The 25,947-nt window shown below is 41.6% G+C and overlaps 2 protein-coding genes and 1 long non-coding RNA gene across 3 annotated transcripts; all 3 read left to right on the top strand.

The window, feature by feature from the left end:
- Nucleotides 1-2,454: 2,454 nt before the first annotated feature.
- LOC115038414 (uncharacterized) lies at nucleotides 2,455-3,180 on the top strand. Its single transcript, XR_003840541.1, has 3 exons — nucleotides 2,455-2,492; nucleotides 2,851-3,006; nucleotides 3,129-3,180. It is a non-coding gene; the product is annotated as an uncharacterized LOC115038414 (long non-coding RNA).
- A 510-nt stretch (nucleotides 3,181-3,690) lies between these two features.
- Nucleotides 3,691-8,718, top strand: LOC115038401 (NLR family CARD domain-containing protein 3-like; the record flags this gene model as incomplete). Its single annotated transcript, XM_029497238.1, has 4 exons — nucleotides 3,691-3,880; nucleotides 4,028-5,831; nucleotides 5,944-6,117; nucleotides 8,625-8,718. Coding segments are annotated over 4 exons (2,262 nt in total), but the record flags the coding sequence as incomplete, so codon positions are not given.
- A 2,919-nt stretch (nucleotides 8,719-11,637) lies between these two features.
- On the top strand, nucleotides 11,638-24,216 carry LOC115038389 (NACHT, LRR and PYD domains-containing protein 1b allele 3-like). The gene is made up of 10 exons (XM_029497226.1): nucleotides 11,638-11,717; nucleotides 14,368-14,466; nucleotides 16,126-16,166; nucleotides 19,131-19,207; nucleotides 19,658-19,713; nucleotides 19,853-20,067; nucleotides 20,290-20,561; nucleotides 22,868-22,984; nucleotides 23,173-23,314; nucleotides 23,625-24,216. Exons 1-10 carry the CDS (start codon nucleotides 11,638-11,640, stop codon nucleotides 23,939-23,941), a joined length of 1,416 nt encoding a protein of 471 aa, XP_029353086.1. The 3' UTR covers nucleotides 23,942-24,216.
- Nucleotides 24,217-25,947: the final 1,731 nt, after the last annotated feature.

Raw genomic sequence — 25,947 nt, 5'->3', positions numbered from 1 at the left:
CTATATGTAAAGTGCCTTGATGTAACTTTGTTATGATTTGGCGCTATACAAATAAAGCTGATTTGATTTGATTTGATTTGATTTGATTTGATTTGATCATGTGACATGATGTTCTATCTGTGGCCAACTTTAGTGCTCCGTGTCAGAGACTGATCCATTTTCTGACGTTATAGTCCACACCAGGCTGTGAAAGTTTGTTTATTGTTCAGCTGCAGTTCATCATTATTGTCACACTTTAGTTCCTGGTTCCATTTTTCCCCTGTCTCCATCTGATGTTCTTTTCATTTAGACTCCATGAGGGTGACTGAGTGTTTTTCTCCCATTTGTGTTTCCTTCCTCTACGAGACAGATACAGACGTGGTTTCAGAGACATACTGCAGAGAAACTGGCAGTACTGATGCTTAGCTGCTTAAAGTGCCTGTCTTGTAAACAGGACATCCTGCATTCAAACCCAAGGAGGGTATTCCAGGTAGGAGGTTCAACAAACTCTGAGTCTATCCCTGAACTCTGAGTTGACTTACTCTGAGATGGAGAAACTCTGAGTATCTGGTTCCAGAACAGCTGATCTGAGTTGGTTCAATCAACTCTGAGTACGTTCACTTGAGTTGCGCACATGCACAACCTCTATATAAAAAGCCATCATCAATGGAGCCCCGATACCACGAGTCACCATGACCATGACAAAAAAGATCCAGTTATTTCAACCTGGTGGAGTTTGAGGTCTTAATGCAGGCCCATGGAGAGGATGAACAAATGTTTCACCATAAATGTAACACCGCTGCAGCAGCGAAGGAGAAACAGCAGGAGAAAAAATTAGTACCTGCATAGCACATAAGTTTGGATGTACTCTTCACTTGATTTTATATTTAACCGTAAAAGATTGTAGCTTACAGTTATAAATATAAATGGAAATAAAATCAGATATTCATTTAGGTGCAGCCTATCAGGAGAGAAGTGTACTTGCAAGCAGTAAAAAATTAAATATCAAAACATCATTCAAAAAGGTAAGGGATATTTTGCTGGGCTATCATCGTACCTCAAAACAAGTGGAGCTGCCACCACCACCTCTGACAGAGGCTGAGGAGCTGAGGGCATCCCAGTGCGTACATCAGATGTAAGTATCAACTTGTGTCTTTTAAAAAATAAAACTCATATATATATATCTATATATATATAAAACACTTCTTTCATATATCCCCCCCCCCCAACAGTTGTGGATGGTGTGGTGGTGCCTCGTTCAGCCTCCAACTGAAACTATTGAACCCCTTTCTGGAATACCCCTCTGGACTTGTTATTCTGCTTCCTCCTCAGTCTTAAATACAGGAAAGTAGATATAGCAAAGAAAATGTATTTTCCTATTTATCTTGATGTAGATTTGGACAAATGGTTAAATGTGAAGTTGAGCACCAGCAGATTTTCAGTGTGATTCTCCAGACAGGAAGAAAACAATGATCTCTGATCCAAACTGCCTGTTTCCAGATGATGAAGAACTCGGTTCTCATTTGATGGTCAGTTATCTCCATCTAGTGGTCGGATGGTAGAGGTTTATCAACTGTCTGATTCCGATAATGAAGAAGAAAACTGGTTCAGTTTTGAGGAAGTGACTTTTCCTCAGATTAACCACGGGACAAGACTGACGAGAAAGAACAAGCAGCGACATGTTTCCTGAGCACATTAAGCTGTAAATGCATATAAATCGACCTGAAGTGAGTTCAGCAGGTGAGAATCTATAATTGTCTGATCAACAGGATAAGTGTCATCACATTGCACTTGTTGACTTTGACTTTCATGTTACTTTTGGCAGCAGATTCATTGTTATCTGAGTTTAATGGAAGTTCCTCAAAAACGGCTGATTGGCTAAGAAGTCTCCAAACTCGTTTTGACTTTTAATTTCCTTGGCAAATTTTTCCTGCCATATAAATAGAAAAAGAATGAGAAGTAAAGGCAGCACTTTAACGTGACCAGTTTTGTTCAACAAAAGCAGTTTTGATAGTTTTTAGTTCTGCGTCTCCTGAAAACATTGTCTCAGTTCTGCTGATTTTTTTTTTTTAACAATGAGACCACAAAAACATTGAAGTGTACAGTTTTCTAAACTGAAGACAGTAAAGAGGGAAGTGATGTGGCCAGTTTAATGTTGATGAAGCAAAAAAGAAAAAAAAAGGGAAGTGACCGGAGCCCCTGGATGCTATTCTTAATTTCTTAATTTTCCTCTTTATCACGTGATTTTGTCCTCAAGCTATGATTGTGGATCAATTTACATAAATGTTAAAAATTTCTGGTGGCTCCATCTGACAGTGACGTCGTTGTTGTTGTTGTTGTTGTTGTTGTTGCTGTCGTCGTTGTCATCTCTGAATGATTTGATGTGATGATTGGGTCACATTTCCAGCAGATGGAGGCTCAGCTATGAATCAGTGTGAGGACAGAGAGGAGGGAGCCCCTCCCTCTAAAACCACTCTGTGTGGGGAACATGAGAGTCAGACCGAAGCTCAGAGGTGAGATGAGGATCTGTCAGAGCTCAGCACTCAGATCACTGCTCCATCATCATTCGCTCTCACTGTCACTTAGATTGTTTTACTGCTGAACCTTTTCATCATTGATTCCATCGCGGGCTTAACCAACATGTGGAAATATCATGAATAATAATGATCATAATAATCTTTATTTGTGTTGCATTTTCAGTTTAAGCCAGAAAATTGAGTCAAATGAAAAAGACATCCAAGTCCAAGTGAAAATGAATAAACAAACCCATAATAAAATATTCTGGGTGACTTGTGATAAAACAAAGGAAAACTGCACTTGGTTATTGGTCTTGGTTATTAATTATTTAAATGTCAACTCTGTTCCTTCTAGCAACCAGGAGTCAAGACCAGATTTTCCTGAACTGAGCCGTGTGTCCATGAAGAGTGATCATTCTAGGGAGCATCCTCCTGTCTTTAAAGGAGGACAACAATCTGCTGTTTCCACGATGAGCGATCAGTCTATAGATGACGTTATCAAAGAAAAAAGGTAAAAGCTGATCATTTGTTGTTGTTTGACTCACTGAAGGTATCAAAGCTTGTCTATCAGTTTCTCTGGTGTTCATAGAAAACTCCTGGAACAAACTGTGTGTTTGTGTCTTTTCTCCTCAGAGTTCAGTCTGACAAACATCATCACACAGACCTGGACTCCATATTTATGGTGTGTAAATGTTCATCCAGTGACTACTTTTCAGTTCCTAAGTTGATCTGTTGAAGGGCTGTGTCAGTTTGGTCGTCATGTGATGATCAGGATCTCTGTGTTGTCAGAATCTAAAGTCAAACTTAGTAAGTTACACCAGTGAAGTTAGTTTAGTGAAGTCAGCAGGTCTGACTCTTTCTGTGTAGCTCTGGTGTGTAAATGTTCATCCAGTGACTACTTTTCAGTTCCTAAGTTGATCTGTTGAAGGGCTGTGTCAGTTTGGTCGTCATGTGATGATCAGGATCTCTGTGTTGTCAGAATCTAATGTCAAACTTAGTAAGTTACACCAGTGAAGTTAGTTTAGTGAAGTCAGCAGGTCTGACTCTTTCTGTGTAGCTCTGGAAAGAGACGTGGCAGCAGATGATACAGCAGCAGCTAAAGTTGAACTCTGCTGACTGATGATCTGATGCTTTGATCCATCAGTTTATACTGAGAGTGAACTTTACACAGGATGTTATTGTGTTCCAGCTGCTGGAGGAGAACATCGTCTGTTATGTGAAGAACGAGCTGAAGAAAATCAAAAGGAGTCTGAGTCCAGATTACCCACAATTCATCAAGAATGAGGATGAAGAGCAGAGGAGGAGCAGAGAGGCATTTCTGAAGATCACAGTGAACTTCCTGAGGTGGATGAAGCAGGAGGAGCTGGCTGACTGTCTGCAGAGTGGTAAGAGGATTTAACATGATGGATCAATTAGACATTTACTAAAGTCTCAGGAGACAGAGAGAAATATGATCATATTCTTATTCCTTCGAAGTAAACATCAAACTTATACTTACAGCTTTTAATCATAGTTGTTTTTTGTTTATTCAGAAAGTCGTGCTCTAGTTTGTCAACGTAAACTCAAATCTGCCCTGAAGAAGAAGTTCCAGTGTGTGTTTGAGGGGATCTCTAAAGCAGGAAACCCAACCCTTCTGAATCAGATCTACACAGAGCTCTACATCACAGAGGGAGGGACTGGAGAGGTCAATGAGGAACATGAGGTCAGACAGATTGAAACAGCATCCAGGATACAGGACAGAGCAGAAACAACCATCAGACAAGAAGACATCTTTAAACCCCCACCTGGAAGAGACCAACCAATCAGAACAGTGATGACAAAGGGAGTGGCTGGCATTGGGAAAACCGTCTTAACACAGAAGTTCACTCTGGACTGGGCTGAAGACAAAGCCAACCAGGACATAGAGTTCACATTCCCCTTCACCTTCAGAGAGCTGAATGTGCTGAAAGAGAAGAAGTTCAGCTTGGTGGAACTTGTTCATCTCTTCTTCACTGAAACCAAAGAAGCAGGAATCTGCAGCTTTGATCACTTCCAGGTTGTGTTCATCTTTGACGGTCTGGATGAGTGTCGACTTCCTCTGGACTTCCACAACACTGAGGTCCTGACTGATCCTACAGAGTCCACCTCAGTGGACGTGCTGCTGACAAACCTCATCAGGGGGAAACTGCTTCCCTCTGCTCGCCTCTGGATAACCACACGACCTGCAGCAGCCAATCAGATCCCTGCTCAGTGTGTTGACATGGTGACAGAGGTCAGAGGGTTCAATGACCCCCAGAAGGAGGAGTACTTCAGGAAGCGGTTCAGACATGAGGAGCAGGCCAGCAGGATCATCTCCCGCATCAAGACCTCACGAAGCCTCCACATCATGTGCCACATCCCAGTCTTCTGCTGGATCACTGCTACAGTTCTGGAGGAGGTGTTGAAGACCAGAGAGGGAGGAGAGCTGCCCAAGACCCTGACTGAGATGTACATCCACTTCCTGGTGGTTCAGTCCAAACTGAAGAAGGTCAAGTACGATGGAGGAGCTGAGTCAGATCCACACTGGAGTCCAGAAACCAGGAAGATGATTGAGTCTCTAGGAAAAGTGGCTTTTGAGCAGCTGCAGAAAGGAAACCTGATCTTCTATGAATCAGACCTGACAGAGTGTGGCATCGATATCAGAGCAGCATCAGTTTACTCAGGAGTGTTCACACAGATCTTCAAAGAGGAGACAGGGCTGTACCAGGACAAGGTCTTCTGCTTCGTCCATCTGAGTGTTCAGGAGTTTCTGGCTGCTCTTCATGTCCATCTGACCTTCATCAACTCTGGAGTCAGTTTGATGTCAGAAGAACAAACAGTCTCCCTGTGGCCAAAACTGTTTAGGAACAAACCAGAACCTTTAATTCTCTACCAGAGTGCTGTGGATAAGGTCTTACAGAGTCCACATGGACACCTGGACTTGTTCCTCCGGTTCCTTCTGGGTCTTTCACTGCAGACCAACCAAACTCTCCTACGAGGCCTGGTGACACAGACAGGAAGTAGCTCAGAGACCAATCAGGAAACAGTCCACTACATCAAGACAAAGATCAGTGACAATCTGTCTCCAGAGAAAAGTATCAACCTGTTTCACTGTCTGAATGAACTGAATGATGGTTCTCTGGTGGAGGAGATCCAACAGTTCCTGAGATCAGGACGTCTCTCCACAGCTAAACTGTCTCCTGCTCAATGGTCAGCTCTGGTCTTCATCTTACTGTTATCAGAAAAAGATCTGGACGTGTTTGACCTGAAGAAATACTCTGCTTCAGAGGAGGCTCTTCTGAGGCTGCTGCCAGTGGTCAAAGCCTCCAACAAAGCTCTGTATGTGCAAATAAATCCATCCAGATCAAATTAATCTTTTTCTTTAGTTGAGACTCAGAAACAACATGTTTTTTTTTTTATCAATTGTCTTGCTTTGCTGTTTCCTCTTCAGACTGAGTTGCTGTAACCTCTCAGACAGAAGCTGTGAAGCTCTGTCCTCAGTCCTCAGCTCCCAGTCCTCTAGTCTGAGAGATCTGGACCTGAGTAACAACAAGCTGAAGGATTCAGGAGTGAAGCTGCTGTCTGCTGGACTGAAGAGTCCACACTGTGAACTGGAAACTCTCAGGTCAGAATTGATGTTTGTGTCAAAACTTCTTATATTTTCATGATTTTACATAAAATCAGCTAAAATGAACTGAAGAGCTTTGTAGATCTGGGAGATTGCCATCAGTATAAAAAGCTTCATGCTCCATAAAAAATCACTGATTTGATTCACCACCTGGAGAACACACTCAATGAAACAAATCAAACACACACATGTTGCTCAGCCAACAGGTGCATGCTGTGTCATGCTGGCGTCCTCCTGGTGAATCCTCCAGTGCTGACTTCTACGTTCACTGAGGATCATTTACTTTTAGGGAGGTGGACACAACCTTTCTGCTGCTTTTGGCATCTGTCACAGTTGTGATGATGGTGTTCTCATTCAGGAAAATATTTAAGGGGCTCAAAGACACCAGAGGTTGAGTGGACTGCTGATATGATGCTCTGTGGATGAATAAACCTGGTTGAACACAGAGAAGAATCAATCCATCACTATACAGTGTTTGTGTAACTGTCCTTATTTTAATCAGTGTTTTTGTGATTCAGCACAGTGTTCAGACTTGTTCAGGGCTCTACCTGCAGACTGAGCTAAAACACTGACAGCTGGGTTAAATGTCATGTGTTGGTCCAACATCAGGCCAAGACATTTACACTGATCAGTGTAGGACAGCATTACTGTCCCAAGATTAACAACAACTCAACTTCTCACACTTGACTTTGGCCTAAAATACTCCACTTGTGTTTTGTCTTGGTTCTCCATTAATTTCCACTTCCAGCACCGTTTTGGAACAATAATCAGCATAATGTGAACATTTTTTCTTTCTTAGCCAAAATAATGACGTCATCCACATGCAACATGGCCCTGTTGGTTCAGTTTGGGATATTTCAGTCATAATGCCAATTTAGTTTGAATATCAAACAGATTGTCAGAACTAATGCTGTCGTTTTACAAGGAACCCTCCCACCTGGTCCATTATTAGAATAATAATGTTTACATTAACCACTGACCCCAAAGCAGTTACATGAATGTACGTTTTCTTGAACATGACATGACTAACACATTACAGCAGTGAAAATAAGGTGGCTCCAAACATACCTAAATTTATTTTTATATATCTTGTAAGCCATTTGGTTCAGGGGGGTGGGGTTTAACACAAATTTCTTATGGAGACGATTTCTTTTCCTTGAAGCCTTCTGAATCCCACTAGTAAACCAAGGCTTAGACAGATCTTGCTTTCCTGCTTTCTTTGCTTTAATTAATGGAACATTGATAAATAAGTAAATAGAATTAATTTGTTTGATAAAGGCTTGGGATGGACAATTTACATTAGTTTGAGTATACACATTCTCCCATGACAGACCATCAATTAGTCTCTTAAATGTGGCTATATTTCTTCCATAAAATTTCCTTTAAGTAGCTTTATAAGGAAATAGTTTTTTCTTTTTTGCTTCTACAAGGAAGAGTTGAAAGACAGGGAAATGGTCTGTGATATCTACACAAAGTGTACCTGAATGCTTTGTCTCCTGAGTTAGTATCAGGAGCTGTAGCAGATTTTATCTGTCACTCTAGTGGGTTCAGTGATAATAGGAAAGAAATAGTTGGAGTATGAATTATTGAAAAAATTCCAGAGCTACTAAGTTTGTAACACTTTTTAGGAGATCTATATTATAGTTGCCAAGAATGTATGCCTTTTTACCTTCTTTGTTTAGTAATTCCATTGTATGGATCATACGGTCATTGAAATGTCATACAGGGATTCTACAACATTTGAGAGCCAAGTCGCAGAGAGGGCAATGACCGTAAATTCATGCTTCAAACAGGATAAGTGGGGAGTTAGGGGATTGTAGTATTTTGGCAAAGTATGGATATTCATAAGTTGAACATGTCATTGCGGATTGGCTATCACACAAGGAATTAAACTGGGTTTCACTGCAAGACAAACATTTCTTTGATACTGCCATCAATGGACAAGAAATATTTTGATCAGGGACAAAACAACCATGATATAAATAGTCTTATCCATCTTCACTCTCTTCCAAAGCATTCAAAGCAAAGTGTCCAAGGATATTCTCCTGGGTGTAACGACGGGCATTGCAATTAATACCAGCAAATGATACTATCTGTGTATCAGAATGCGTGCGAATGTATGTGAGTGAATTTGAGTGTGAAAGCACGGGTGCTGTGAGTGTTCATGTGATGTCTAATAGTCAGTGCTCAGCGTCATTTGTTGCATTTTTAGGCTTCAGCTCAGGTTTCTGAAATGGTGGGTGCACAATGAATTTATCACACCAGAAGTAGGAAATCTTTCCTTCCTCCTGGGCTGTCCTCATGGCGGGTAAGAAGTTCTTTCCGCTTTTGTTGTACAGCCTCAGGAAAATCCTCCTTCCTTCTTCCCGTTGTTTCAGCTGTTTGACTTTCATTTTCAAAACTCCTACCTTCTAAACTTTCAGCTCTGAGCAGATGATGAAACATTGAACACTTTCAAGCAGGAATTTTGTCTCCTAAAGTCACATCTTTTATTCTTTACTCAGGTTGAAGAACTGCAGGTTGTCATGGATCAGCTGTTCTTCTCTCGGCTTAGCTCTGAAGTCCAACCCCTCCCATCTCAGAGAACTGGACCTGAGTCACAACAAGCTGAAGGATTCAGGAGTGAAAGATCTGTGCGGTTTTCTGGAGAGTCCTCACTGTAGACTGGAGACTCTGAGGTCAGACTCATGTTTTATTTCTGCTCTCAGATTAATATGATGTTACAGTTGTGGTGACTCTGACCTGCAGACAGGTTTATATTTATGATGGAAAATCCTCTTCAGGTTTTAGACATTTAAACAGTCAAATGTTTGAAAATAACTCTTGAAAACAGATTTTTATTCATTTGAAAATGACTTTGGAATTGGGCTGTGGTTAATTTTATTTGTTTATTTATTTGTGTGTAATTTCATAAAAATGTCCAACCCACATGGGTTTATAAGACATGTATTAAATCATACAGGGCCTGTTGTAATAGCATAAACTCTCATATATCTGCATATAAACATGTACAAATGTGTTACTATCCGAGTAATACTGTTACATAATATTTTAAACATAAAAAGCATAACTATTTCCTAAGCCTTAGAAATAAAATCATTTATGACATGAGTTTGTTTGCTAAAAGATCATTCCTATTTCTCAGAATGATCAAAAACAAAGAACTCAATATAAATATAAACCATTTTGCCAACAAAAACACTTGAGGTGCTCATACGCAGAACAAATAAATCATTAACGATGAGTTAAACTTTTGCAGCTTGTTTGTAGACTGACTGGTTTTAGAGTGGACTTACCTGCCAGAGCTCAGATTGTTATACAGGAGTTCATATGTGGCAGAATCAGAGATAGAAATAAAGTTTGGCTGACTCTGCTGAGTCGGCAGTAACGACACCCGACTTCGCCAGTCTGAAGTCACAAAAATTAATGTGGAATCGGTGTGTACTTTTGCTAAAACGATGTCGGACACTGTAGTTTTCTCCGGCCCCCTCCCCAATCGGACCAGTGATGACATGTACAGCCGCATGTCGTCATTTAACCGCTGGCTGTCGAGGTGGTGTCCCGAAAACAACGTGGGCTACAGAGATAACTGGAAGTCTTTCTGGGGGAGGCCTGGTCTGAGGAGAGATTTAACTGAAATTAAAACAGCCACAAATTCAGTCGCAAATAACACAGCGAGCAATGAAGCTACACCCCCAACTCATGTTAACTTTCATATCCCTCGTACCAGGGTTACAATTCTTCCCCAAAATTCTCTCCTGTCTGACCATTACCTCATTACATTTGAGTTTACTTTAATGGGTTCCACAGCATTGAGGAATAAATTCAGCTATAGAAGATGTTTATTTGAAGCAGCTGTGGCTAAATTTAAAGAGAGCATTCTGTCATCATTCCCAACAATGCCATATCTAAATTCAAATGAGGATTTCTCCTATACGCAGGTTGATGACCTTGTGACTAGCACTATGGCCACACTGCGTTCAAATCTCGACAATGCCGCCCCTCTCAAAAAGAAAGTATTCAATCTGAGGAGGCTGGCTCCCTGGTATAATTCCCAAATCCATGCCTTAAAGCAGACATCAAGGAAATTAGAAAGAAACTGGCGTTCCAGTAAGTCAGAAGAGTCTCACAGAGCCTGGAAAGACAGCCTAAAAACATATAAAAAAGCTCTCCGCAGTGCTAGAAGTTCATATTACTCAGCACTCATAGAAGAAAACAAGAACAACCCCAGGTTTCTCTTCAGCACTGTAGCCAGGCTGACAGAGAGCCATAGCTCAGTTGAACCAGTGATCCCCTTAGCTCTAAGCAGTGATGATTTTATTAACTTTTTTAGAGACAACATTCTCACGATCAGAGAAAGAATTTATCAGCTCTTGACTACGTTAGATAAAAATCTCCTACTGAATACAGCAACTCCTGAACCAGCTGCGACGCATTTTTTACATCTGGAATCATTCTCACCTCTTAATCTCTCAGAGCTAGCTTCTATAGTTTCATCATCCAGACCGTCAACCTGTCTATTAGACCCAGTACCAACTAGCCTCTTTAAAGAGATCTTTTATTTAATTGAACTGTTCATTCTAGATTTGATTAATCTGACTTTATTTCTGGGTTATGTACCTCAGGCACTTAAGACTGCAGTCATCAAACCCCAGCTTAAAAAGCCTAATCTTGATCCAGATGTTTTGGCAAACTATAGACCCATATCGAACCTTCCATGTATTTCTAAAATCATTGAGAAAGCTGTAGTAAAACAACTACACGACCATCTGGATGGGAACAGTTTGTTTGAGTCAGGATTTAGAGCCCATCATAGCACAGAAACAGCGCTGGTTAAAGTCTCAAATGACATTCTAATGGCTTCAGACAATGGATCAGCCTCCATACTTCTCCTTCTAGATCTTAGTGCTGCATTCGACACCATAGATCATAATTTTACTACAGAGACTGGAACATGAAATTGGAATTAAAGGAACTGCACTAAGGTGGTTCAAATCCTACTTTCAGATAGACATCAGTTTGTTCATGTTAACAACAGCTCCTCTTCATGCACTGTAGTCAGTCATGGAGTCCCGCAGGGTTCGGTACTTGGACCAATCCTCTTCACGCTTTATCTGCTTCCTCTAGGCAACATTATCAGGAAACACAGCATCAACTTCCACTGCTACGCAGACGATACTCAGCTGTACTTATCAATGAAGCCAAATAAAGTCCCTCAGATAGTCAGACTGCAGGCATGTCTTAAAGACATAAAAGTCTGGATGACTGGAAATTTTTCACTTCTCAACTCTGACAAAACAGAAGTTATTGTACTCGGCCCTAAGCACCTCAGAAAAATACTATCTAATCATCTCATCAGTCTGGACGGCATGACTTTGGCTTCCAGCTCCACTGTAAGAAACCTTGGAGTAATTTTTGACCAGGACATGTCCTTTGTCCCTCACAGAAAACAAGTTAGTCGGGCAGCTTTCTTCCACCTGAGAAACATTAGGAAAACCAGAAACATCCTTTCTCAGGATGATGCAGAAAACCGGTGGATCAGCCGGTCGACCTAACCGGTCGAGGCAGATGGGCCTCCGAGCCTGCTTCTGCCCGAGGTTTCTGCCTCTTACAGGAAGTTTTTCCTTGCCACTGTTGCCAAGTGCTTGCTCATCGGGGGATAAGTTGGGTCTCTTTGAATTAATTTATAAAGAGTTTGGTCTAGACCTGCTATATATGTAAAGTGCCTTGATGTAACTTTGTTATGATTTGGCGCAATACAAATAAATCTGATTTGATTTGATCTGCTGTTTGGTTATTTCTGACGTGTTAAAATCACAATGTTGACAGTTTGAGTCATATCAGGTTCTTTCAAATGTTGTTTCATTTTCTCATTAAATCTTGTCACTGTTTGTATTTGACTGTTGTGGAGCTGCTTCCTGTTGGTTCAGCTGTTTGACTTTCATTTTATAAACTTCTACTTTCTAAACCTTCAGCTCTGAACAGATGATGAAACATTGAACACTTTCAAGCAGAAACTTTGTCTCCAAAAGTCACATCTTTTATTCTTTACTCAGGTTGGTGAGCTGCAGATTGTCAAAGATCAGCTGTTCTTCTCTGGTCTCAGCTCTGAAGTCCAACTCCTCCCATCTCAGAGAACTGGATCTGAGTAGGAACGACCTGCAGGATTCAGGATTGAAGGATCTGTGTGGTTTTCTGGAGAGTCCTCACTGTAGACTGGAGACTCTGAGGTCAGACTCATGTTTTATTTCTGCTCTCAGATTAATATGATGTTACAGTTGTGGTGACTCTGACCTGCAGACAGGTTTATATTTATGAGGGAAAATCCTCTTCATGTTTTTAACATTTAAACTGTTAAATGGTTGAAAGTAACTTTTGGAAAACTCATTTTTATTTATTTGAAAATTACATTGGAATTTGACATAGTTTATCAATCAAGGTTGTATTTCTAAAAGGGGACATCATAAATTGATGACAATTTCTATGTTAATATTCAAATTTTATTTTATGGTTCATTTCATTCAGTTATTTATTTGCTTGTTGTTTCATAAAAATGTCCAACCCACATGGGTTCATAAGACATGCGTTTACTCATACAGTGGCTGTTCTATCTACATAAACTCTCATACATCTACATATTGTCAGGTTTTGAGTTAATTCTGGTGTTTAGTGTTCTGTCCATGCAATTTCCTATTTTATTTTGTAGTCCTGGTTCCTTCGTGTTCCCCGTTATGTTACTTCCTGGTTGTGTCCCATGTTAATTGCCTTCCCTGCCCTAATGTGGATCACCTGTGTCTTGTTTAGCACTGTGTATTTAAGTCCTGTTTTCGGTCTAGTCCTTGTTGGATCATTGCCATTTTGTTGTTTGCCCGGTCATTTCGTCCTTGCCTTGTCCATGCCCTGTCGTTTTGTTCCTGCCTTGTCCGTTCGTTATTGAAGTGTTTTCATCATCACCTACCTGGTTTTCCGGCTCCTGCATTTGGGTCCTCCTCGCAACGTACTCGCATTGCGATTCTGACACATATAAGAATACACAAATACATTATTATCCTTTTTGGAAGTATCAGTGTTGCATAATATTTTGAGCATAACAATTTCCTCAGCCTTGGAAATAAAATCAGCTACCACATGAGTGTTTTTTTGTTTTTGTTTTGTTTTTTTTTTTTAGCAAATTGATCTGACTTTCTACTTCATCCAGTTTGCATAGTGAACAAATCCGGTCTTCCTCAGGTGTGGCATTAAAGCTCCCTGGGACTAATGGAAGTGTCCATAATGATCTTTGTCTTTTAGTTCAGTTATTCTTAATGTCAGGTTCCCAACTGTAAGTGTTCTTATTAAGACAGTAGGTTCTTCATTTTGGCTTCCTCAAAACATCCAGAGACCGTTTATCTCTCTGCTTTAGGAACAGTTTGTTTATAATATCTGTAATATCACAACATCATTTATTAATGAAAATATCAGATAAATCACTCATATACAATATTAATTTCAGCTCACTGGCCCAGGGATGGTGACGAAAAGTTTCAGAATGAAATATCTTTTTAGTAATTCTATGATCAGGCAGCTTCACAGATCTGTTCCAGAGCTGGAGCATTTGTCTCTTATGTCTGATACTCAAGGGCTCCCAACCCAAATCCCCATGAAGCCATCCCTATAATCCATTAAAGATGATATAGATCAGAATAGATTCTGCATATTTCAGTATGATTTCCACATTCAGCTGTTCATGTTTCTTCAAATATATTAATGATGAGTTTGGTTTTCTGTTTAGAACTTCTGCAGCTTGTTTTGTAGACTGTTTGACTGGTTTTAGAGTGGACTTACCTGCCACAACTCAGATTGTTATACAGGAGTTCATATGTGGCAGAATCAGAGATAGAAATAAAGTTTGGCTGACTCTGCTGTTTGGTTATTTGTGATGTGTTAAAATCACAATGTTGACAGTTTGAGTCAGCTCAGGTTCTTTACAGTGTTGTTTCATTTTCTCATTAAATCTTCTCACTGTTTGTATCTGACTCTTGTGAAGCTGCTTCCTGTGGGTTCAGCTGTTTGACTTTCATTTTCTAAACTTCTACTTTCTAAATTTTCAGCTCTGAACAGATGATGAAACATAGAACGCATTCGCAGGAACTTTGTCTCCTAAAGTCACAAGTTTTATTCTTTACTCAGGTTGATAGGCTGCAGTTTGTCAGAGATCAGCTGTTCTTCTCTGGTCCCAGCTCTGAAGTCCAACCCCTCACATCTCAGAGAACTGGACCTGAGTTGGAACTGGGACCTGAAGCATTCAGACCTGAAGGATCTGTCTGATCTTGTGGAGAGCCCAGACTTCAGACTGGAGACTCTGAGGTCAGTAGAGTTGGATTCAGTTAATGTTCCTTTCAGTAATATTGTTTAAATCCGATATCAGAGCAAAGACTCAGTGTTTCCTGTGAACCTTTAAATTCCTCAGTGAAGCTGTGAGAGGAGAACAGAAACAGACTTCAGGATTAGACAGAAAGACTGAGAGAAAACAGTCAGCCAATCAGATCAGTCAGAGGACTGTTGTGATCATGTGACCGTCAAATGAAGCAGATTCCAGCTGAAGAACTCAGATGTTCAGATTCTGGTCCTCGTCCATCAAACTGTCAGATCTGAGCTGAGACTGTTTGTTCTCTGATCAGGTTCATCTGTCACAGCTCTGAGATCAGTCTGACGGAAAGCTGCACATCACATCTTCTTTCATCACACTGTCACCATGTGGTCTTTCTGCAGACCAGAATCTGTCTGTCTGTCTGTCTGTCTGTCTGAGTCTCTCTGTTTAAATGGACCTTCAGTAAATCATCACTAAAGTGATGAACCTTCATGAATCAGCTCTTTATCTCCACTGTGGATTCAGGGAGAGAGAGAAGATATTCCAAACAGGTGCAGGCAGGAACATATGATGCTGTATGAAGTTCATAGAAATTGGGAGCAGCAGCGGGGGTCGCGATGATTCACCACCTGCAGGATGAGGACAAGGAGTGAGAGGAGAGGAACTGGGAGAGACAGACACTTTGGGAAAACATGGTTAGTAATAATAACCAGAAACTGACTTCAGGATTGGACAGAAAGAAAGAAAAACCAACCAGCCAATCAGATATCAGTAATCAGGAACCAAACAAAGTCAGATGAATGTCAGTCAGCTGATTTTTGTCATAACTTCGTGAATGTGTAGAAAAAGAAGGATGAAGGTTTGATGACTCTACACTAAAGTGTAAAATTTAAAGATGTGAGGCAGGTGGACTATCAATACAACTCCCAAAAATACTTTTCCAGGGATCTGATTGGAGACGGAGCTTGTATAACCTTAAAAGAAGAAGAAACCTTTTGTCCTTGTACACACCCTGAAGTCAATGCACACACAATGAAATTATCCCAAAAATCACACTAGAGTAGTGTCTGGAGTTAATTCCTGATAAAACATTAAACACTGATCATGGTGGTTGAGTTGTCATGCCGCCAGCTCCCTCCGATGATGAAGAGAGAGGGAAGGCAGCAGGCAGCCACGAGAAGGCGCGATTGGAGCCAGTGTTGGAAAAGTTCACTTTCTACATGAACCAACTAGTTCAGATCATAATTCAACATTCCATTCAATTTCAATACATTCGGTTGCTGCGAACTATTATGTCCAATGTCAATGACACACACACATATATATATATATACGTATGCATATATGTCAAATCAAATGGCGACAGCCCTCAAATTTTTTTTGCTTTTTGATGACAGGTCTATTTTTTTAGTGCGGCAGGTATGAGTGGTTTTTCCTCTATATATTAAGGCCTGTTTACATTATTGTGTTGTTGTATGCCTGAATAAGGTGCAATGACAGAAAGTTTGCATTAAATTGATATTTGCACAGTGTGCTGTCATGACAGTTAACCTGCACCTTCGCCCTGTCGCGAATTTTACCCATTCTCACCTGGTCACCCTACTTTAATGTTAATATTCACTGTCTCACTGTTGTGGTTGTTTTTGTCTTTACAGACTCAGTGACGGAGTGATTAAAGCTTCTACAGAGAAAACCTGTGAGTACTGAACCTCTGAGTCCTGTTCACCCTGTTTCAACAACAGATGTTTGGGAAACCTAGACCCTTAAATTTTGAACATGTTTGGACCACATAGCCACCTGGGCTTGATCATAAAACCATATTTAAGTTTGATACTGTGAGCTTCTTCGCACTACTTTCAATCATCATCATCATCATCATCTTCGTCCGCTTATCTGGGGCCAGGTTGCAGAGGTAGCAGCTCCAGCAGACGACCCCTTCCTCTTCAGCACAACAGTGCGGTAGAGGGAATGCAACGGCGACTCTACTGCTCCGATTCTCCGACCAATCTCATCCCTAACCCTAACCCTAACCCAATCTCATGTTCCATCTTACCCTCACTCGTGAACAAGACCCCGAGATACTTGAACTCCTTCACTTGGGGGTAAGGGTTATTTCCTATCCTGAGTACGCAGTCCACCAGTTTCCTGCTAAGAACCATGGCCTCAGATTTAGAGGTGCTGATCCTCATCCCAGCTGCTTCACTCTCGGCTGCAAACTCCTCCAGTGAGCATTGGAGTTCACGGACCGATGGAGCCAATAGGACCACATCATCTGCAAAAAGCAGGGATGTAACCCTCAGCTCCCCGAACTGCAGCCCTCCTCCCCCATGACCATGAAAATCACAAACAGGATTGGTGACAAAGCGCAGCCCTGGTGGAGGCCAACCCCCACCGGAAACAAGTCCGACTTATTGTTGAGAACTCGGACACAGCTCTCACTTTGGGAATACAGAGATTGGATGGCCCTCAGCAGAGACCCCCTCACCCCATACTCTCGCAGCACTTCCCACAACATATCTCGGGGAACCCGGTCGTATGCCTTCTCAAAGTCTAACAATCAGATGTAGACTGGATAGGCATACTCCCAGGCCCCCTCCAGCATACTTGCAAGGGTAAAGCTCTGATCCATTGTTCCACTTTCCAAGGGAGGCTGAGGAGTGTGACGCCCTGGTAATTGACACACATCCACTGGTCCCCCTTTTTAAACAAGGGAACCACCACCCCGGTCTGCTAACTCCTTTGTTACTATTCCAGACTTCCACGCAATATTGAAAAGGCGCGTTGACCACAACAGCCCCTCAACACCCAGAGCCTTCAACATTTCCAGACGGATCTCATCAATCCCCAGGGCTTTGCTGTTCAAGTATTTCAGTGGCCTCCTCCTGGGAGATCGACACTGATCCTCCATCATCCTCCAGCTCTGCCTACACGAGCTTCCTTCTTCAGTCGGATGGCTTCCCTGACCACGATGTCCGAGGGTTTCCGCCCCTTGAAGCCACAGCTCCCCACGTCAGCTTTGGCAATAGAACCTTTGAATATCGGCCGCTCAGGTTCAATGTCCCCAACTTCCACAGGAATGCTAGAAAAGGTCCACTGGAGGTGGGAGTCTGTTGGACAGAGGCCTCCTTGAGACGTTCACCCAGTTCACCCACACTACACGTTTGAGCTTGCCAGGTCTGTCCTGAGTCTTCCCCCGCCACCTAACCCAACTCACCACCAGGTGGTGTTCAGTTGACAACTCCCCCCCTCTCTTCATCTGAGTGTCCAACACATGCAACCTCTGATCAGATGACACGATCATAAAATCGATCATTGACCTTTGGCCTAGGGTGCTCCAGTACCAAGTACACTTATGAGCATCATTATGCTTGAACATGGTGTTCATTATGGACATTTCATGGCTAGCACAGAAGTCCAACAACAAACCACTGCTCGGGCTCAGATCAGGAGAGCCGTTCCTCCCAATCACGCCCCTCCAGGTGTCTCCATCATTGCCCACGTGCACGTCCCCCAATAGGACTAATGGAATCCCATACCGGAGCCCAATACAAGACCCGATTCAGGGTCTCCAAGAAGGCTGTATACTCCGAACTGCTGTTTGGTGCTTACGCACCAAACAACAGTTAGTTTTTCCCCCCACAACCCTGAGGCATAGGGAGGCAACCCTCTCGTCCACCGGGGAAAACTCCAACGTAGTACGCAGCTGGGGCCTTGTGAGTATGCTCACATCCGCCCAGCACCTCACCCCATGAGCAACTCCAGATAAGAATAGAGTCCAACCCCTCTCCAGGAGAAGGGATCCAGAACCAAGGCTGTGCGTAGAAGTAAGCCCCACCAGATCCAACTGGTAGCGCTCCTTCCCCTTCCGAGGTGACAGTCCATGTCCCCAGAGCCAGCTTCTTCCACCCAGGTCTGGGTCGTTGAGGCCGCCTACCTTCACTGCCACCCAACTGGCAGTGCACCTGACCCCATTGGTTATCCCCGCAGGTGGTGGGCCCACGGCGTACTACTTTCAATATTTTAATCATATTATACTACATGTTGCTTGATCATTTTATATATTTAAGTTGTTTACAGGTTAACAGGTTAACTAAAAGTTAGAAAACCATATTATTTCAGATTTATTTAAATGTGTGGAGGTTTTTCATTTCATGTAATATACAATACAGGCCAAAAGTTCGGACACATTTTGTCACTCAAATGTATAGGAAAGATTGTCCAAACTTTTGTATAGCAGGTGAACATGGGTCCTTTCAGTAAACATTGTATTTAGGTTATTTTTGGATCATTTAGTTCCATATCTTATCTTATCTGCTCATCCACACAGAGCTAATCCCAAATTGATTTTAATTTAACTTTCTACAGCACAGCAGCTGTTTATCAGTCAGTCAATATTTACAGCACGTGGCTGCAGCTGGTGACTTTCACTGAATAAAGGCAGCTACAGACTTTAAGCTTGTACAGACGGAGTCCACTCAGCAGATTTTTGGACCTGCCCACTCAGATTGGTACACAGCCAATAGAAAACCAGGATCATCTGAGAGAAACGTGATGAGCTGCTGCTGCAGGACTCTGCAGTTTCCCCCATCATCAGATCTGAGTCAGAGGATGTGAGCAAAAACTGATTTCTGCCGTCTGCTGTGTCTTCTCCTCCCATCAGGTGACTCTGATGTCAAACTGGGTCCAAACACAGCAGAGACAAAAATGGATGTGTCAGAGGACACAAAGCTGGACAAGGTGAGAGGTCAAACATCTTTGCTGATGCTCGGCACATGGCAGGAAATGAAGAACAAAAATTAAACCAATATCTCCTTTAGCTGGAAATGATTTAATCTCTTTTGGGCAGAGAAAGATAAATGGACAGAAACTGAAACCATTGTTTAAATGTTTTCATATTGAGTGATAGACAAGGAGTTTGAGTTAAGACTGAAGATGGAGACACGTAAGGTTTCAGTCCAGTTTGTTCCCTTAATTTATCACGTGGAGTTCTTTAAAATCTGGACAAACATCATTTTGAGGTCACGGTCATTGATCAAATCAGTCTGGCTTTCACATGAACAGTTAGATTTCTGTCTGATCATTTCTACTGTCTGATTTCCAACATGGCTGCTGCTTCTGTGCTTCAGTTCAGTTTGACCTGTGTGTTGGTTTCCAGTCAAACTGATGATGTTTCTTTCTGGACCACAGTCTCCACAGAGCTTCACACCTGAACTGAAAGCTGAATCTACCAAAGTGTCCTACAGGTAATTCAGCTGATGTCATCTCTGCAGTGTTGGTGTCTCATGGATGGTTCCTCCTCTTCCCCTTCATGCTCAGTGTGCTCCTCTTAGACAGTGATATGGTGTTTGTGTGTCAGCTCATTCTACCTTCTGTGTCCTGCAGGTTCAGGTGTCCTGGTCCAGGTATGTTCCAGTGTTCTTTAACTGGACTGGTGTTTGTTGTTGATCAGGAGGCGGAGCTCCTTTACAACACTGTCCAGTGGGATGAAAGCCTCCTCCAATCAGCTGGCAAGATGGCTGCTGGGCCGCTGTTCAATATCCACTGTCCTGAGGACGCTGTCTGTGAGCTCCACCTCCCACACTGTGAGACAGAAGATGGTGAGATAAAGATTAGTGCTTTTTAGAGCGATGATTAAAAGCCAACAGTCCTGTTATCTGTTCTAACAGCCCTGCTGTGATGACGCGCTTCCCATTCAGACTTCAAAGCTTGTACATCACAGAGACAAACACTGACAGCTTACTGAATTTCCTGATGTTCCTGTCCTGGATATAGAATAAGACCATCACTATCATTTTACAGAATGTGTCTCTGTTTTCCAGCTCTGACCTCTGAAGGTCTGCTGTCTGTCGTCCACATCACTGATGATGGAATGAGCTTCCTCAAACCTCTGAAGATCACAGACACTCATGTGATTGTCAAAGTCTCTCATCTCTCTGCCTTTGGCCTCGTCTGGTTGGGAGAGATGCTACAGAGGTTATTCAACAACAAGAAACCTATTCGTAGCCAACTTCTTCTGTTCCTCCGACCTCCGGCCAGAGACATTCAAATACTGGATGTGTTTCTCCTGCCAAGCAACCTCCCTTTGCCTGAGGTAAAGCTTGTTACAATAACTTTAACTATCAAACTTCATCAAACATTCTCATGCTGGGACTCTTGGAAATTTGACATCTGAACTGTGAACTTTTAAATGTCTTCTGTTGGTTCTTGGTTCTGTGTCAGGGCACAGAAAAAGGAATGCCGGGGAGCCAAATGGAAATGGCGCAAGTCAAAGCTTCAGATTCATTATGAGATTTATAAAAAAAAAAAAAAAAAGCTATGTGTGTTCAACCAGACCTTGCGTAGAACGAGGGAGAGTTATTTTTCAAAAATCACAACAAACTGCAGTAACAACTCTCACGTCTAGTTTGTTATATTACACAGATTAACAAACTCTCCAGTTTCACTGCCCTTACATCTAATATGTACATCTAAGTGTTATGAGTTTGCAATATTCTTTAATAATAAAGTCGAAGAGATCATCTGCAATCTGAGTCCATCAATGTGCTGCCTCGGTGAGTTACCCACTAGATTTCTAAAGTCTGTGCTGAGCAGTCTGATACTACAACTAGTCAACATCTCACTTAAGACTGGAACATTTCCAAAGGCTTCCAAAGGCTGCTTTCATCAAGCCTCTTCTAAAGAAGAACGGTCTTGATGCCACAGTACTGAACAACAATCAGCCCATATCAAACCTTCCATTCTTTGGCAAAGTCCTGGAAAAAGTTGTATACCAACAATTTACCGACTTTCTCTTGTCTATTAGTGTTTTTGATACTTTCCAATCCGGCTTTAGGCCCCACCACAGCACTGAGACAGCTCTGATCCAGGTGACTAATGATATCCATCTGAACACAGACGCGGGCAAAGTCTCAGTCTTAGTTCTGCTGGACCTGAGTACTGACTTTGACACAGTGTGACACGTAATCTTATTACAGAGGTTAGAAAACTGGGTGGGAATCTCTGGTACTGCTCTAAACTGGTTTACGTCCTATCTCGAGGACAGGACGTACTTGGCAACTGTGTCTCAGACAAAATGCCGATGACCTGTGGGGTTTCCTGGGAGTCAATACTGGGACCCCTATTTTTTAACCTGTACATGCTTCCATTAGGCCAGCTAATATGCAGTTATAATGTGTCCTACTACAACTAAGCAGATGACACTCAGATCTAGGTTTCATTGACGGCAGGTGAACATGGCCCTATAGATACACTCTGTCACTGCATCAAACAGATCAGCGTGCGGATACAAAATGATTTTCTCCAGTTAAACTTAGACAACAAGTCATTTTCTGTGGCCCACAGAAACAAAGAAAAAGAGTTATCAGTCACCTCGAGACTCTCTCTGTAAAACCTAACAATCAGGTTAGAAATCTAGGACCAAATTTTAAAGTCAGACCTGAACTTTAACAGCCACATTAAATCAGTAACATCAGCAGCATTTTATCACCTAAAAAACATTGCCAGAATCAAAGGAATAGTGTCTAAACCAGACTTGGAGACACGAATCCATGCTTTTGTCTCCAGCAGGTTAGACTACTATAATGGCCTGTTCACTGGACTCTCTGAATGAGCTGTAAGACAGCTGCAGTACATCCAGAATGCTGCTGCTCAAGTCCTGACTAGAACCAGGAAATACAACCATATTAGTTCAGTGCTAAGGTGTCTGCACTGGCTTCCTGTCGCTCAGAAAATAGACTTTAAAACAGTTCTGCTTATATACAAGTCTCTTCGTGGTTCAGCACCAAGGTACATCTCTGACATGTTAGAGCCATATGAACCCTCTCGGGCTCTGAGAACCTCAGGGAGTGGTCTCCTGGTGGTGTCCAGAGTCAGGACTAACCACGTTAAGGCTGCATTCCAGTTTTCTGCTGCTAAAGTCTGGAAAAGTCTTTCAGAAGATGTGAGGCAGGATTCTATTCTGACAACGTTTAAATCCAGGTTGAAAACAATTCTATTTCGGTGTGTATATGACACCTGAAAGTCTTTTATCTAGGGTAGCGTTTTTTTTGTTTTTTTTTTCTCATTCAACTATTATTCCTTTTTACGTTTTATTTTTTTTTATTATTATTATTCCATTTTAAATTATTTATGTAATGATTGTATCTGCCTTCTTGTAACTTTTCTGTATCTGTAAAGCACTTTGAATTACCCTGGGTACGAATTGTGCTCTATAAATAATTTTGCCTTAATTTCTGCCTGCTAGTTGATGTCGTAAACAGCACCTTAATGAGTCAAACTAATCAAATAAGGCTTTATTGAATACAGGACGGAATGGAGCTGTAGATCAGGATCTTTGTGTGTTTTTTAAAATGAACTGCAGTCTTTCAGCACTAACACTATTATGTCCTGTTGCTGAAGGTTGCTGTCCAACAAGATGATGCTGTTTACATCAAGATCTTTTCTGCCTGTAAACTGATTGTTGATCAAAGTTACATTCTCCTCTCTGATCCGGAGGACTTTGAAATACAGCCTGAGGTGAGTCAAACCTCCACACACTTCTAGCAGATATCGAAACCATAAAAATGTCCTTCTATTCATCTGAGAGCTGTGTCACTGTTTGAAATCATTTCATCTAGTCACTTTGCTGTAGAATCATTGCCGTAGAACAACTAGTGGATTTAGTAGATAAAGATTTTGTTCCTCCGTTTTGTCTCCTCTTTCAGTCTGCTGAGTTTTACTTAAATTATGGGCCAAATTACTTTCCAACATTTGTGGTCTTCCTGACTCCAAACACAGAGACACTGACTCTGATGGTCAAAGATGAAGACGGAACAGAAATATGGAAATGCAAAGTCCCTCTACAAAGTAAAGGTTTCATCTTACTCTATATAAATTAAATGAAGAAGTGACTCACACTAAATAAAGTTTAAAGACAAAAAGCCAACTGGTTAACGTCATAGTGCTACATTTATTTGACACATGTCATGTGACATGAAATAAATTTACACAATCATTGCTGCTGTTGCACAACGTTTTAGCAAAGATCCCAACAATCTTGTTTGTGTTAAAATAAAAACATGACATGTCATCTCAAATCTGACGTTTGATCAGTGTTTAAAAGTGCTGGTTGTTATTGGTGATTACTAAACAAGTCTTTCATCTGGTTTCCTGTTAGGTCCAAAAAGGGAAACTTGTCAAAGCAGCCTCCCAGCTGATGACAACCTCCAAGCAGAAGAGAGGCTGCTCCTCACCCGGACAGAATTCATTCAGAGAGTGTCTGACACTGTTCTCAACCAGCTTCTGGATAAACTGCTTGAGCGTGGAGTTATCAGTGATGAAGAAATGCAGTCAGCCAGAACAAAGTCCAGAGCAGAAAAAGCCAGAGATGTGATCGACTCAGTGAGAAGAAAGGGAAGAGAAGCCAGCTCATTTCTGATTGCTGCTCTCTGTCAGCTGGATGAATGGCTTTCCAGAGAGCTCTCATTAAGATGAAGCCAAAGACCCAAAGTTGATCCCACAGAACTCTGGGATTTATTTTCCAACATTTTATCACGTTAAAATGTGTTTTAGTGTTTACTGTTGGGAGCCTTTTTTAAAGGAGAAAAAAGGTACGAAACAGAGCCAGTTATTGTTCAGTCAGATCAACAGCAGGCTGCCATCAACAGTTCATCACTTTCATTTTCTCTATGCTCTTCATACTATTTCAACTTTAATCTACTTTGATATACTTCCATCTCAAGACTCCATTCAAACTTTAAAATGTTTACCAAAACCTTCAACGATTAAACTTGTGTTCAACTTTTGAAAATCTTGTCCACTTTCTGAAATCTGACAATTTAAACCTTGTGCTCATTTTTGCTGGATAAAACATGCAGCTATATGGTGAATGGGTTAGGGTTAGGGTTAGGGTTCCTGTTCACCAAAAAACAGGTTTCTGGTCTCTATATGGAGGTGTGGGTTCAAAGTCCTCTTCTGAAAAGGTCTTGTGTAAAATTTAGTTTCTCAGAGACACCGTATTGCAACTTGGATTTGATAACCAAACTCTTCAGGGAAATAAGTATAATAGTTTGTGGCTTCTGGACATTCCTTGTGTTTCTGTAAGCCTGGCCAGCTCAATCAATAGAGCAGCAGAACTCTGCCTCTGCCAGCTGGCCTTCTTCCCACAGTGGATCCTGGTGCCTTGTGTTCACCAGGCAGGTGAACACATGGCACCCTGACTGGTCTGCAGCTCAGCTGCCTCATACAAAGCTGACTGCAGTGCACTGTGTAGCTGACACTGTGCTATCAAAGCTAGCATTAATGTTCTGTTTCCTCATCAGAGCAGCAGCTGGCAGCTGAACACGCATGTCAGGATGGCCAACTGCACACAAGTGGATCGTAATAACAAAAGACTGCTGCGCTTTCATGGCCCGTGATAGGTGTGCGGACAGGCAGAGAGTGCATTTTGGGATTTTTAGTATTATGGTGCTACGGGCCAGTGCTAACAGTAAATAGATTTTGTCCTGCTAGTATATAAGACATCGTAGGAACGATAATGTAGAACATGGGTCTCCTAGATCATGTGATGCAGCTCTAAGCTATTTACATGGACACCAAAAGAAAGACCAAAAGATTCATTATTTAATTTATTTATTTTATTTTATTTTATTTTAGAGGAAGGGAAGTAGAGCGCAGTAAAGAAAGAAAAGATAAAAAGAAGGGAAAGGAAAGATAAAAACAAGGTACTGCTGGGTTTTAAAACCAGGATCTCCTGTTTACAAGGCAGGTGCTTTGACCAGCTAAGCCACAGCACCACTCTAAAGTACATGTGTATATATATAATGGAAGTGTAATGTGTATCCTGCAGTTGAGATTGATGGTAAAGTGGTTTGTTTTAATGTAGGACTCTGCATCTACCTGAACCTGTTAGACTGCAGATGTGCATTTTCATTTGGACCCCAGGAAGAGTAGCTGCTGCCTCAGTGACAGCTAACAGGGATCGTAACAAGTGATAAACAATAAACAGCCGTTTCCAATTTTCATCAAAATGTATTCTTTAATTAAATGTTCCTAAACTTCTATTAAAGGCAGCATTATTGCAGCAGGCAGCACTCTATGGTGGAGGTCATGAGAAAAAAAAGTGGGAGGAGTCTTTGATCTCTGTGATGTCATTAGAACCTTTGTGACATCACAGAATCAGCATCTCCTTTGATGGTTACTGATGGAACAGGAAAAGGTCAGATCCTGTTATAATCTTGTGAATCCACAAGTATGACTTTCTTTGTTTGTGTACCAACAGCCTGAGCTCTGGTTCTGACTTTGTTTTGATGAACCTCATTATTTACACACAGCACATTCAGGACATTAATGTGACAGTTTATTTGCGTCTTTGTTATTTGTCACAGTGGACTTGACTCATCATATATTTCTGACTAACTGGTATTGGAGTTGTAAGCTCCTTTTTTAATCTTAATGACCTGACAACAACTTTGAAAGCTATACAACACATCCAGATAACC

Source organism: Echeneis naucrates, unplaced genomic scaffold (genome assembly GCF_900963305.1).
Source record: "Echeneis naucrates unplaced genomic scaffold, fEcheNa1.1, whole genome shotgun sequence".
Lineage (NCBI taxonomy): Eukaryota > Metazoa > Chordata > Actinopteri > Carangiformes > Echeneidae > Echeneis > Echeneis naucrates.
This window is presented reverse-complemented; position numbering and strand designations above follow the sequence as displayed.

What these genes read in the sequence shown, in the direction of transcription:
- LOC115038389 (XM_029497226.1), top strand. Translation starts at nt 11,638, where the DNA reads ATGATGCAGAAAACCGGTGGATCAGCCGGTCGACCTAACCGGTCGAGG. An exon ending in AGGACACAAAGCTGGACAAG is followed by an intron (nt 19,208 to 19,657) that starts GTGAGAGGTCAA and finishes TCTGGACCACAG; the next exon opens with TCTCCACAGAGCTTCACACC. An exon ending in GCAACCTCCCTTTGCCTGAG is followed by an intron (nt 20,562 to 22,867) that starts GTAAAGCTTGTT and finishes CTGTTGCTGAAG; the next exon opens with GTTGCTGTCCAACAAGATGA.